Source organism: Manis javanica, chromosome 5, assembly GCF_040802235.1.
Source record: "Manis javanica isolate MJ-LG chromosome 5, MJ_LKY, whole genome shotgun sequence".
Taxonomy (NCBI): domain Eukaryota; kingdom Metazoa; phylum Chordata; class Mammalia; order Pholidota; family Manidae; genus Manis; species Manis javanica.
In genome coordinates, this window is record NC_133160.1 from 111,528,428 (window position 1) to 111,543,213 (window position 14,786).

General features: G+C 33.5%; 1 protein-coding gene across 5 annotated transcripts in view; it reads left to right on the forward strand.

Moving 5' to 3' along the window:
- CNOT6L (CCR4-NOT transcription complex subunit 6 like) overlaps positions 1 to 14,786 on the forward strand; it is a 127,738-nt gene that overhangs the window by 63,968 nt on the left and 48,984 nt on the right. For all 5 annotated transcript variants that reach the window (XM_073237424.1, XM_073237422.1, XM_017665766.3 and 2 more), the window contains one exon: positions 3,461 to 3,550. In XM_073237424.1, coding sequence (XP_073093525.1) covers positions 3,461 to 3,550 — 90 coding nt within the window. The remainder of the gene's footprint in view (positions 1 to 3,460; positions 3,551 to 14,786) is intronic.

The window sequence follows — 14,786 nt, forward strand, 5'->3', positions numbered from 1 at the left end:
CTTCATTTTGACAATTTTAGTTTTTGTTGTTGTTATTGCTTTTATTAAAGGAGGGGCAAATTTTTGGAGGTCTGTAATTTGCCATTTTTGCTGAGTTTTCATTTTGAATGAGCTGTCGTAGTTTCTGTCTTTCAAGAAATTTGTTCATTTCTGCTAATTTGTTGAGTTGATGGACATAAATTTTTAACATTCCCTATCCTGATGTTTTAAGGGCTATTTCCTTTTTAATTCTCAATATTTGTAAGTTATGTCCTTTTGTTGTTCAAAGATAGGTTTATCAGTTTTAGGTGCAGTAGTAATCTCTTCTTCCTATTGTAAATTTAATTGATTTCTGTTCTGTCTTTATTGGCTCCTTTCTTGTTTCCTTGGGGTTTACTTGCTCTTGTTTTAGATTTTTAATATGGAAGTTAGATAATCGATTTCAGATAGTTTCTAATGTAAACATTTAGTGGTATAAATTTCCTGCTAAACACTAATTTAGCTGCATCCTAAGTTTTGATGTTTTCATTTTAATTCAATTAAACATTTTTAAGTTCTCTCATGACTTCCTCTTTGATCCATGGATTCTTTAAAAGTGTGATGTTTAATTTCAAAGTACTTGGGGATTTTGCAGATACTTCTGTTGTTCATTTCAAGTGTTTTGTCTTTTATTTTGCTTCTGCTCAGTATGCTTTGTATGATTTCATTTCTTTTAAATATGTAACAGTTTGTCTTCTGGCCCAGTATATGGTCTTTCTTGGTCATTGTTCATGTACACTTGAAAGTAATGAACATTTTCCTGTGTTTGAGCAGTTGACTCAAGTTGACTGAAAAGGTTGTTATGATCTTTTTTATCTTTACTGATTTTCTGTTTACTTTTTCTGTTGATTAACTGATAGAGGAGTGTTGAAGTCTGAAATGCCATATTGCAAATTTCTGTGATACTATTGCACTGTATTGTAGCTTCCATTGTTGCTAACTGAATTTTGTTGCCATTTTCATTTTTTTTTAATCTTTTGAAGTAGTTGATCCTTTTTCTCCCTGTCTGGTTTTAAAGTCTTCTACTTGCTGTTGACATTCTCTAGTTTGCAGTACAAGGTAAAATGAAATCCTTTCACAAACTTTGTATACACTGTGCTTCTTGGATCAATTTATTCATTTTTTTAAATTCAGCTTTTGAAAGTTTGGAGCTTTTTTTCTTTTCGAATATTGGCTCTTCTCAGTTCTCCTCTAATCTCTCTGACTGGAAGTTAGGCTATATTTACTATTAACTATTGCTGTGTATCACAATCCTAACTTTCTTCTAGTGTCCTTGTTTTTTCCTCTGCTGTCTTGGTTTTCCCAGAGACCTTTTAAATAAGGTCTGCAGTTTTCTTAGCTATACTCCTATGTTATGGAGGAGCTGTATGATGTGGTGGTAAGGTGTGGAAGGAGAGGAAGAGTCCTATATATAGTCTTATGTTTAGGTCTCAGTGTTTCAGTGAGTCTGAGTTGGGCATCTGTCTCCCTTCTCCAACACACTTTGGGCTAGAGAGAGGTGGATTGTGGGGTCTATCTCTTACCCAAGGTTGATTAGGCTTGGTAAAACCCTACTTGGTTGTACTTACCAATTTGGTATTTACATATTTTCATTTTAAAATTTGGTAAAATTTTGTTCTAAAATTTGGTGAAATAGCTTCCCTCTTGGGCAGGGCTTCTTAAGGGGAACATTCCCCCCTCCTCCTGCTTTGAGGAGGGAGGATTTTTCTCTAATTTTATTATAGTGAGACCTGGTGGGGTTCCTGGACATAAAATTCAGGAAGGTGTGGAGGCACCTAAGAGTGAGTCCTCTCTCAAGCTAATCTCTGAGCATCTAGCATTTTGTCAGTTACTATTTAAAGTGTTTTAACTAATACTAGTTCCTTCTCGGCTTCTGCATCTGGGCTTCTGCTACCACTAGGCTGTGATTCTCTGATCTGCCCATTTGTGTTCAGGGCAGCGGTTTGCTCTGTGAACTCAATTGTTAGGATAGGAGTGACAAATTCCAAGCTCTTTACATGAGAGACCTGAAACTGAAGTCCTATTCTTTCTAGAACTCCCAATTTAATATATATGAATATTTCTTATTCTAACTGCGATATCTTTTACTGTCTTAGGTTTTACATATTTTTGACCCTCAGTAATGCATTGTGGTAATTTTGTTAAATATATGTATTTTTCTGTTTACTAAATTTTATTTTCAGCTGTGTGTAAACTACCTAACTCCTTCATCATGTTTTTTCCTAGTGCTCTATTGAGCTATATATAAATTATTTGAGTAAAATACCTAAGTAATTACATATGCAACTTAACTAATTTCGACGAAAGTATGCACATGTGTAACCACTGCCTAGCTCAAGACATAGAACATTTTTGTCATCCCAGGAAGATTCCTTTCCTACTTTCAAGTCAACTAGAAACTGCCAAACAGATTTTAATCATAGTTGTACCATTTTACACCTCCACCAGAAATTTATGAGAGTTCGAAGTATTCCACATTCTAATACTTTTTTGGTCCACATTTAAAAAATTTTAGCTGTTCTTGTGGGTATGTGTAATATTGAAAATCTTTTATAGTTAGTACCATCATTTCTGGAAGTCCCATGGTTTCTGTTTTTCAAGTCTGTTTGCTAGATTGTTATATGCTTGTCTTAACAAATGCCTCCTTTATTATTTAAGTGAATATATAGACTGTTAACAATAGTTTGATTTTTGAAAATCGGATGAATTTTTACTTAGTACTCAGATATTCCTGGTTACTGTCATAAAAAATGATTAATTTTTCTCTTACATTTCATTAACTTATGTTTTAATAAGTTTTCTTTACACTTGAAATATCTGCCTTTTCTCCTCAGGTAATATAAATATTCTAACTAGGAAGACCCTCTTCTTTTATATGATACCATTCATTCTTTGTTACATATGGCTATTTGTCTTTTTTTTATTTTTATTTTTTATTAAGGTATGTTTGATACACACTCTTATGAAGGTTTCATATGATAAAACAATGCGGTTACTACATTCACCCACATCATCAAATCCCCACCCATATCCCAATGCAGTCACTGTCCATCAGTGCAGCAAGTTGTATGGCTGTTTGTCTTTAAGTTAGAATACTGTCTTCAAAGTAAATGTAGAACCTATAAGGGTTACTTCAATGTGCCAAGTTGTGATATTACTTCAGAATTGACTACAACTAATCTATATGCTTATGTATATATGTATATATGTGATTTTGACAGTTCATAGGCATACGGCATAAAGTGAAATGGGAAATAATTTTTGAAGTTTTTTTAATGACTATCGATAGGATTTCTTTAAATTTATATAATGTCTCTAAATTTAGGTAATAAATTAAATACAGTAGAATTCACTTTAGACAATTAGTATTTGTTTATTGTGTGCATTTGTGTGATCTTGCCATTGTAACTCTTACAGATTTTATTTTTGTCTTCTGGCTTAGGCAATCCTTTATCACAGGATATTCTCAATTTATACCAGGACCCAGATGGAACCCGAAAGCTACTGAACTTCATGCTTGACAATCTTGCAGGTAACTATTAATGAGAAAGTAGTAAACTCTGCAGATATTACTGCCAGCTAATATGTCACATGTTGCTTAATAACATCTGATAAATTTTTATAACTGCTTTTAGGTTTAGAGTTCTACCATTAGTTTATCCCATTTTTCTTTTCTTATATTGAGTGCTTTCTGTTTATTAAGCAGTATTTTGGGAGCTTTAGTTACATTATCGCACTAATCATTCTAAGAATTTAGGAGGTAGGAGTTTGTATTGGCATTGTACAGATGCAAATTCTTAGATTCAGAGAATAAAGTAATTTACCTAAGCTAAAACTGCTGATTAATGCCAGAGCTGTGAACTCAAGATTTGTCTTGCTGTTAATCACAAAGACAGATATGTATGAATTTCATGCAGAAATTATGGAACCCACATATTGTACATATTTTCATAAATAAAATAATTAGTTTGATGTACTACAAATTTGTAGAAAACTGCAAGCAGGATTTTAATTAAGAACAGATTTATCTGACTAAACTAGTATCTTAAGTGGAAATTTTTATATAAAAAGTCTTTTAAGTATTTGACTTAAAATTTTTTTTGCTTCAGTATTCAAATATAGGTAAACTATGGAGATTCTACTAAATTAAAAAATTTCTCTTAAGAATAGTGTGTTTCTAAAATACAGACTCTTGAAAAAGAGCTGGAAATCTAGATTCCAGCATAGAGGCCACCATCACAATGTTTTCACTGTACTTATTTTAATTCTATTAATCATAGAAGATACCAAAATACAAATTTTTCATTTATATATATATATTTGAATTAAGGTATCATTGATAGACAATCTTATAAAGGTTTCACATGAGCAGCATTGTGTTTTCAACATTCACCCATATTATCAAGTCCATCACCCCACCTCATTGCAGTCACTGTCTATCAGCAAACTAAGATGCTTTAGAGTCATTACTTGTATTCTCCATGCTGTACTGCCTTCCCCATGACCTACTATATTGTAAGTGCTAATTATAATGCCCCTTAATCTCCTCCCTCCCTCCCCCACCACTCTCCCCAACCCCTTCCCTTCGGAAACCGCTAGTCCCTTCTTGAAGTGTGTGAGTCTGCTGCTGTTTTGTTCCTTCAGTTTTGCTTTGTTGTTACACTCTGCAAATGAGTGAAATCATTTGATACTTGTCTTTCTCCACCTGTCTTATTTCACTGAACATGATACCCTCTAGCTCCGTCCATGTTGTTGGAAATGGTAGGATTTGTTTTCATTTTATGGCTGAATAATATTCCATTGTGTATATGTACTACATCTCTTTATTCATCTATTCATGGACACAGGTTGCTTCCATATCTTGGCTATTATAAATAGTGCTGCGATAAACATAGGGGTGCATATGTCTTTTTTAATCAGGGAGTTTGTTTTATTCGGGTGAATTCTTAGGAGTGTAATTCCCGAGTCAAATGGTATTTCTATTTTTAGTTTTTTAATGAATTTCCATATTGCTTTCCACAATGGTTGAACTAATTTACATTCTCATCAGCAGTGTTGGAGGGTTCCCCTTTCTCCATATCCTTGCCACCATTTGTTGTTCCTTGTCTTTTGGATGGTGGCCATCCTAACTGGTGTGAGGTGATATCTCATTGTGGTTTTAACTTGAATTTCCATGATGGTTAGTGGTGTGGAGCATCTTTCCCTGTGCTCATTGGCTATCTCATTTCTGTTCATATCCTCTGCCCATTTTTTTAATTGGGTTATTTGTTTTTTGGGTGTTGAGGCATGTGAGCTCTTTATATATTTTGAATGCTAACCCTTTATCAGATAAGTCTTTTATGAATATATTCTCCCATACTGTAGGATGCCTTTTTGTTCTGTTGATAGTGTCCTTTGCTATACAAAAGCTTTTTAGTTTGATGTAGTCCCATTTGTTCATTTTTGCTTTTGTTTCCCTTGCCCAAGGAAATGTGTTCATGAAAAAGTTGCTTATGTTTATATTCAAGAGATGTTTGCCTATGTTTTCTTCTGTGAGTTTTATGGTTTCATGACCTTCATTCAGGTCTTTGATCCATTTCAACTTTACTTTTGTGTATGGAGTTAGACAATAATCCAGTTTCATTCTCTTACATGTAGCTGTCCAGTTTTGCCAATACCCTTTGTTGAAGAGGCTGTCATTTCCCCATTGCATATCCATGACTCCTCTATCTTATATTAATTGACCATTTGTGCTTGGGTTTATATCTGGGCTCTCTAGTCTGTTCCATTGATCTATGGGCCTGTTATTGTGCTAGTACCAAATTGTATTGATTACTGTGGCTTTGTAGTAGAGTTTGAAGTTGTAGAGCATAACCCTGCTTTGTTCTTCCTTCTCAGGATAGCTTTGTCTATTTGGGGGTCTTTTGTGGTTCCATAAGAATTTTAGAACTATTTGTTCTAGTTGGTTGAAAATGCTGTCAGTATTTTGATAGGGATTGCATTGAATCTGTAGATTGCTTTAGGCAGGATGGCCATTTTGACTCCTAATTTGTCTATCCATGAGCATGGGATGTATTTCCATTTACTGGTGTCTTCTTTAATTTCTCTCATGAGTGTCTTATAGTTTTCAGGGTACAGGTCTTTCACCCCCTTGGTTTGGTTTATTCCTAGGTATTTTTTTCTTTTTGATGTAGTTGTAAATGGAGTTTTTTTCCTGCTTTCTCTTTGTGCTAATTCATTGTTAGTATATAGGAATGCAACAGATAACAAATTTTTTTTTTAAAGTGAGATTTACAGTAAGGTAAAATCAAATTCGAACTGTCTAAAATTTCTTTTGGCTGTTAAGACTATAAGTTGATTGGGAGAGACAGAATAAGGTTATTAGAAAGGTTCTTTTAGTGAGAAATTAAGAATATGTGGCAGTTGAATTAAGCTGTATACATAATATGTGTATGCTATTTCTTCTTGCTTTAAAATGAAATATTTCTATTTTCTGTGTAGATGTAGCCAGTTGACTCATCCACACTGTGGTGTGTGTGTGTGTGTGTGTGTGTGTGTAATTTTTAAGTTCTTCAGATATTTTGGATATAAGCTGTTGGTTGGGATATATGTTACAAATCCCTTCTCCATGCTGTTGTTTGCTTTTTCATTCTCTTTTGATAAACAGAAAAAAATTTAACATGTTCAAATTTATTGATCTTTTCTATTATGGTACTCCTTTTGTGGCCTCTTTAAGAATTTTTCTCTACCTCAAGCTCAGAAATGTATTCTCTTATGTTATTTTCTAAAAACTCCACTTTTTTACTTATAACATTTGGAGCCATCATCCTCCCAGAGTTGAAGTTTGTGTAATACAGAAGTCAATTTCATAAGTTTTCCATATGTATATTAAGTAGACGCTGAGCCATTTATTGAAAAGTCTGTCCTTCAATCAGTGTTAGTGCCATCTTTGTCATATATTGTCCATATACGTATGAGTCTGTTTCTGTATTCTGTTCTCTATTCTCTTCTGCTAGTCTTTATGGCACTGTTAACAGTCTTTAATCAATGGTAGCAGACAGAGTAAGTCTTCCTCCTCAATTTGATTCTAAAGTCTTGACTAGTTAGTGGCCATGCTTCTTTCACCTTGTATTTTCATTAAAATTGTTAGAATCCACTTTTCAAATGTCTCCCCTCCCCAAAATGTAGGGATTTTGATTGGAAATATATCAGATCTATAGGTTCCTTTGGAAAGAACTGAGATGTTTATAACAGTGGGTCTTTTAACAATGTGTAATATACTTTCATTTGTTGTGCCTCTCTTGTTTTCTCTCAGTATTGAGCTTTGGATTTCTGTGTAGTGGTCTTACACATTTCTTATTACATTTATTCTAGGTATTGGCTTTTATTTGGTGTTCTTTTAAATAGTCTTTTTGAAAATGAATCTTAATTCTTACTGCTGATTTATGGAATACAGCTGAATTTTGTGTATTTATTGGCATTTAGCCACCTTGCCAGATACTTGTTACATGTACATGTTCAGGTACTTTGCTAAACTCTTTTAAATTTGAATGTATTTTTATTCCAATTTATACATTTTGTCATCTGCAAATAATGACACTTTTATTATTCTTTTTAATTCTTCTTTTATTTTTTTTGGTCTTACTGCACTTGGTGAGATCATCAGCAAAAAGTGGTGATAACAGGCAACATAGTCTTACAGTTTTTAGTAATTTATGATTCTAATGTTCATTGTAGTTTTTATATAGATAAACTTTTAAGGAAGTTTTCCTCTATTATTAGTTTGCTAGGAAAGTTTATTGTTTTTTATTCATTTTACTTGGTGAATGCATTGTTTTTATGTTACACTACCATTGTATTCCTGGAATAAACCCAAGTAGTTTAAAATACACTATTATCCTTTTTCTATATTCCTGTGTTCAGTTTGCTGGTATTTTACTTTTTTGCATGTAAGCTTGAGTGAGACTGGCCAAAAATTCTACTGTTTTCAATATTTTCATTAAGTTTTGATTAATTGTATGGCCTCATACAATGGGAAGTATTTTCTAATTTTCTATTGATTGGAGGAGTTCATTTAAAATAGGTGTTCTTTCTTAAACATTTGGTAGAATATATTTGAGTCTGGGTTTCCTTTATAGGAAGTTTTCAATTATTTAATTTCTTTAATAATTATAGCACTATTCTGATTCAACATTTTCTACCAGTTTAAGTTGTATGTTTTGGTAATGTGCCCATTTTCTCTAAATCTTCAAATTTATTGACATAAAGTTGTTAAAGTATTTTTAAATGATATTTTAATGTCCATTTGATATATAATGATGAATCTTTTGTGTTCTAAAAATTAGTTATTTGTGTTGCTTCTGTTTATTTGATGTATAGCCAAGGGATTTATTAGTATTTTCTTTGAAAAAAGAAAAGAACCAATTTTTAGTTTTGTTGGTCCTTTCTGTTAGTTTTTTTCAGTATCAGTAATTAATCATTATTAAATATCAGTAATTTATCATTATTTTTGTTCCTTTGGATTTCACTTGTTGCTCTTTGTCTAACCTCTTAACCTAAACCATTAACTTGTAGACTTTTTTTTTCTCCAAAGTACTAAATTATAAATCTGTACTAAATTATAAAGCCTGTAAAAATGGCTTTTAGCTACATCTCACAAGTTTTAATTTGTAATATTTTCATTATCATTCATTTCAGCATATTTTCTTATAGCTCACATTAGTTCTCCCTTGACTGATAAGTCATACAGAAATTTCTTTATTTCCAGGGGAGTTGTTCTAGTTTTGTCATAAATTGCTAGCCTTATTTTTTGGTGATCTGAGAGCGTGCTCTAATTGATTTTAAATTTTAAAAATGCGTTTTTTTTATTACCCAGAACATGATTAATCTTTGTAAGTACCAAGTATCGCCATTAGGAAGAATGTGTATACTATAACTGTTTGGTTCTTCATTCTGAGTATATTAGTAAGTTTGTTAATTATTGAATGTGGTATATATACTTAATAATTATTTTGTTTTTATTACTTCCTGAGAGGTGTGTTACTACAGTCTCCCACTTTGATTTGTTTATTTCTTCTTCTAAGCCTTCATAGCCTTTTAATTCCATACATTGAAGGAGTATTTCCATATGTTTCATCTCTCTGGTTATTTGACTCTCTTATCATTATGCTGTTCTTTCTACTTTGATATTAATATACTTACATGAAAACATAGAGTTACATGAGTTCTCTTTTGGTTGGAGTTTATACTGTTTATCTTTTTCTTTTCCTTTATGTTGAACTTTTTCTCTTTCCCTATATCTTATTTCCTTCTGTCTGCTTGCTTTGACTTTATTTTGTTCTTTTTCTTGTTTGAAGTAAAACTTCAGATTGTTGATTTGAACTCTTTCCTTTTTTTAAATGTAAGCATTGTAGCATTATAAGTTTCCCTGTAAGAACTACTTTAGCTGCATCTGACAAATTTTGATATGTTGTATTTTCATTTTCACTCTTTTCAATGAAATTTTAAAGATTTCCTTTGAGACTTCCTCTTTGATTCATGGATTATTTAAAAATGCATCTCTCAATTTACTGTTTCTTTCTTTTCTTATTTGATCCCAGTTTGGGACCAGTTGGGAAACATTCTGTGTTACTTCAACTTTTTAAAATTTGCTGAGGTTTGTTTTGTCTGTCTTGGTGAACGTTCCATGGGTGCAACTATACTCTGTAGTTGGTTGGAGTGTTCTATAAATGTAAATCAGAGTATGTTGTTGTTGTTGGTGTTCAATCCCTTTGTATCTTTCCTAATTTTCTATCTGGTAATCCTGTCAAATGCTGACATTATAATTTTGAAATCCCCAACCATAGTGTGGATTTGTCTGTTTTTCCTTGTGATGTTAATACAAACACCCTGTTTTTTTTTTTTGAGAGGGCATCTCTCATATTTATTGATCAAATGGTTGTTAACAACAATAAAATTCTGTGTAGGGGAGTCAATGCTCAATGCACAATCATTAATCCATCTCAAGCCTCATTCTCGTCAGTCTCCAATCTTCTGAAGCATAACAAACAAGTTCTTACATGGTGAATGAATTCTTACATAGTGAATAAATTCTTACATGGTGAACAGTACAAGGGCAGTCATCACAGAAACTTTCTGTTTTGATCACGCATTATGAACTATAAACAATCAGGTCAAATATGAATATTCGTTTGATTTTTATACTTGATTTATATGTGGATCCCACATTTCTCCCTTTATTATTATTATTATTATTATTATTATTATTATTATCATTTTTAATAAAATGCTGAGGTGGTAGATGCAAGATAAAGGTAGAAAACATAGTTTAGTGTTGTAAGAGAGCAATTGTAGATGATCAGGTGTGTGCCTGTAGACTATGTGTTAATCTGAGCTAGACAAGGGCAATAAAACATCCATGGATGCAGAAGATTTCTCTCAAAACAGGGGGGGTGAGGTTCTAAGCTTCATCACTGTTGATCCCCAATTTCTCACCTGATGGCCCCCCTGCGACTGTGCCTGTCTTAGGTTGTTCCTCCCTTGAGGAATCTTACCCGTCTCTGGCTAACCAGTCATCTTCTGGGGCCATACAGGGAGATGTAAAGTTGGTAAGTGAGAGAGAAGCCATATAGTTTGAAAAGGTTAGCTTTTTACTTCTTTGCAATTTATGCCCTGTGGCATCCATGCCCAGCATTTGTCTTGAGGTATCTTTACCCCTTGGAGGAATTATGATACTCGGTAAATTCGACATGAGGCATGAATTCTATTTAAGGGTTGTAATTAGGAAGGAAGAAGAAAAGCTATAGAGGTAGCAGACGGAAGAAAACATGGGAGGATTGATTATTTCTTTGACATATCTTCTTGTAGAGTACCTTAAGCATGTATAGGTTTTAAACTACTAACTAAATTGCGCACACATATTAACATAGTAGGAATACAGTTACATAACCAAAGCAGATCTATAATTACCAGCCATCTCCAGTGAAGCCAAGAAAACCAGTTAGGCACCCTAGGCATTTGTGAAAATTTGTCTATGATATGGTGGATATTGTCCAACTGTACTTGAACAGTCTGAGAGAAATAAGACAAATTAAAGCAACCCATTTCTGGGAACTGTTCACATCCCATATGTTCTTTTAACCGTAGATAGTCTGTAGTCGTAAGATTTTGGAGCGCTGCAACTTGCACTTCTTCTAATTCTTGGTTGAGTTCCAACAGTAGAGATCCAGTCAAATTTGTTGTTTTACTGAAAGCACAGGCCAGCTTAGATATCTCCTTCTTCATTCCAATGGCAAGTCCAGGAACCGGTGGGATGGATGCAGCTACAACTGCAGCATCGCCTGGATCTTTGTTGAGGTTTTTTGATGATCATCTTCTGGTATGACTCTTCCAGAGAGTGCTGATGTTGGAAGTTCTTCTTCATATCGTATCTTAGTTCATTTTCTGGGTAGCCAAATTAGGCTTTGATCCTCTGTATAAACACAAACAGACCCTTTGCCCACACTTTGATATGCCCTTTATACCATTGTGTAGAAGTCATTGGAGGTCACCACACAGGAACTGCTTTTTTTTTTTTAATTTTATTAAGAGAAACAAATATTATCAGAAAAGTGTACCTCCACAGCTGATCATCTGACACCCTTTAAGTGATCAAAATTAAGGATATTTAAAGCATGTGTTAATCTTTGATTTACCATTAGTTTTATCCTATCAAGGAGTAAGGAGTAATCCCCCTTTTCTTTCTTTTTTTTTTCTAATCTTTAATCTACACTTACATGAAGAATACTATGTTTACTAGGCTCTCCCCTATACCAGGGCCCCCCTATAAACCACATTACAGTCACTGTCCATCAGCATAGCAAAATGTTGTAGAATCACTACTTGTCCTCTCTGTGTTTACAGCCCTCCCCTTTCTCCCTCCCACCCCATGCATGCTAATCTTAATACCCCCTTTCTTCTTCCCCCCCTTATCCCTCCCTGCCCACCCATCCTCCCCAGTCCCTTTCCCTTTGGTACCTGTTAGTCCATTTTTGGGTTCTGTAATTCCACTGCTGTTTTGTTCCTTCAGTTTTTCCTTTGTTCTTATACTCCTCAGATGAGTGAAATCATTTGGTATTTCTCTTTCTTCGCTTGGCTTATTTCACTGAGCATAATACCCTCCAGCTCCATCCATGTTGCTGCAAATGGTAGGATTTTCCCTCTTCTTATGGCTGAGTAGTATTCCATTGCAAACACCCTGTTTTTAAAAATGTTAGCATGGTATTTCTTTTTCTCTCCTCTTACTTTGAGCTTTACCATGTTGTTGTATTTAAAGTGTTTTTCTTGTAGGTAGCATAGAAGTGAATCATGTCATGTTTTTAATCTATTCTGTCAAGATTCCACTCTTTTAATTTGTATATTTAGACTATTTACATTTAAAGTAATTATTATTACACAGAACTTAAGTCTTTGCTATTTTATTACTCATTTTCTGTTTGTTTCCTCTGTTTCTACGTCCTTTGTTTATCTCTCATTTCTTTATCTTTTATGATTTCCATGGTTACTTAAACATTCTTTAGGATTCAATCTTGTTTTATTTATGCTGTTCTTAAGTATATTCTATAGTTTTCTTAAGTATATTTCTATAGTTCCTAGTGGTTGCTCTAGATACCACTATATATATGTGTCTATTTATAATGGTATTTTATCACCTTAAGTGAATTATTGATGCCTTACTTCCATTTATATCCCTTCATCTTCCCTACTTTTAAAATGTAATTGTCTCTAGTGTTTCCTCTATCTACACTAAGTCCCTCCCAGTTATAATTCTTGCTTTAACTGTCAGATATGATTTCAAAAGCTCATGTGGAGAGGATAATCTATTATATTTACTCCTAATTTTGCCCCTTGTTCTTTACTTTTTGATGTTCCAGTTCTTATTCTGTTATCATTTTCTTTCTGTTTACAGAGATTCCTTTTGTCATTCTTCTACAGGTGGCTAGCAATACAGTCTCTTAGTTTTCCTTTGATAACTTTATTTCCCCCTGATTTCTGAAGGATAGTTTTGATGGATAAAGAATATGCAGTTGACAGTTCATTTCTTTTAGCACTTGAAAATACACCACATCCTCTAGCCACCAACACATTATAGGTAATGTGTCATTTCTCTTTGCTGTTTATGAGATTCTTTATTTGTCTTTAGTTTTCATCAGTTTATGATGTGTCTTGGTATGGATTTCTTTGGGTTTATTCTACTCAAAATTTGCTCATGTTGAATTTGTAAGTTAATGCTGTTTTCTAAATTTGGTTATTTTTTAGTTAATTTCTATTTGGTCCTTTTAAAAAGATTTTAATTTCTACTTCTTTGCTGGGGCATTTTATTTTTTCATTTGTTTCAAGAGAATTTGTTATTACTTCTTTAAACAGCTTATGATGCTGTTTTAAAATTTCTTTCAGAAAACTTCAACATTTGGATCATCTAGGTGTTGATTTATTTTGATAGTCTTTCCTCACTTAAGTTGTGGTTTTCCTAGTCTGTGGTATGTCTAGTGAATTTAATTTGTACCCTGGATAGTTTCAGTATTATGTTAAGAGACTCTGGTTCTTTTTAAAATCTCCATTTTAGTGTCAGTGCTCAGTTTAGGTTTAGCATGTGGGTTCTGTCAGCCCTTCCAGGCTTAGCTGATACCCCGGATATAGGCAAATTAGGCCAGGTGGTGACTGTGGGATGGGTTGGCTCCTTGAGTTATGCTAGAGAGGTTGCCATTAGCAACACTGGATGACTGGTACCACTGAGTGTGCATTTCCCCACATAGTCCCTGCTTCACTGCTCCTTTCCTGCTCCTTTGGTCAGAGAGGTCAGTCTTTCCATGTTGCCTGCCCTGTCTGTTTCTGGTGGCACCAGGGCTATTTGCAGGGCTGGCTAGCACTTAATGTGGCATATCTGGGAGACAAAAATGCAAGAATTCTTGTTTAATCACATTTTAGGTATGATACTAAGAGATGTATTAAGATGTTAACTGCTACTACTTCTTTTCTGTCACAATAAGAACAGATTTAAATTTTGATCCAGTTTTAGCACTCTGTCTAGAACCATACATATTTTTCTGTTAAACAGTCTTTATTTATTTAATGATAGCCCATATGACTCTGTACTCCTATACTTTGTCATATCATTGCAGTTGCAGTTTTCCTTTGATAACTTTATTTCCCCTTGTAGTGCTGACCCCTGTGTGTTTGAAAATCCACATAAAACTTCTGTTTTTCCAAAAACTTAACTATTAATAGGCTACTATTGAGCAGAAGCCTTACCGAGAACATAAACAGTTAATTAACACATATTTTGTGTTTTTATATATTTATGTGTGTGTGTGTGTGTGTGTGTCTGTGTGTGTGTGTTTACCTTCAAGTAAGCTAGAGAATATTTCAAAGTGTGGCAGATCTCAAAAAGTTTTCCAATACTTACTGAAAAAAATCTACGTTTAAGTGAACCTTTGGACTTCAAACCTGTGTTTTTTAGGGGTCAGTTGTATTATTCTCCTTGTAAAAAATGTTATGACAAGAATTTTCTTTAATTACAGTCCCCTCCATGTAAGTTTAAGTTGAGTGTATATTCTTGTAGGTATTTCTAAAGATTTTAATATGCAGAAGTCATACTAATAGAAATTTTATGGTATATTACTTTTTATGTGTGTTTTTAAAGTATTTCCTAATAAAATATACCACATTTTATCATTAAATATTTTCTACTTTATTTTTTCATTCAGCACTATTTCTTGTATATCTCTCCACTTCAGCACACACATCTGACC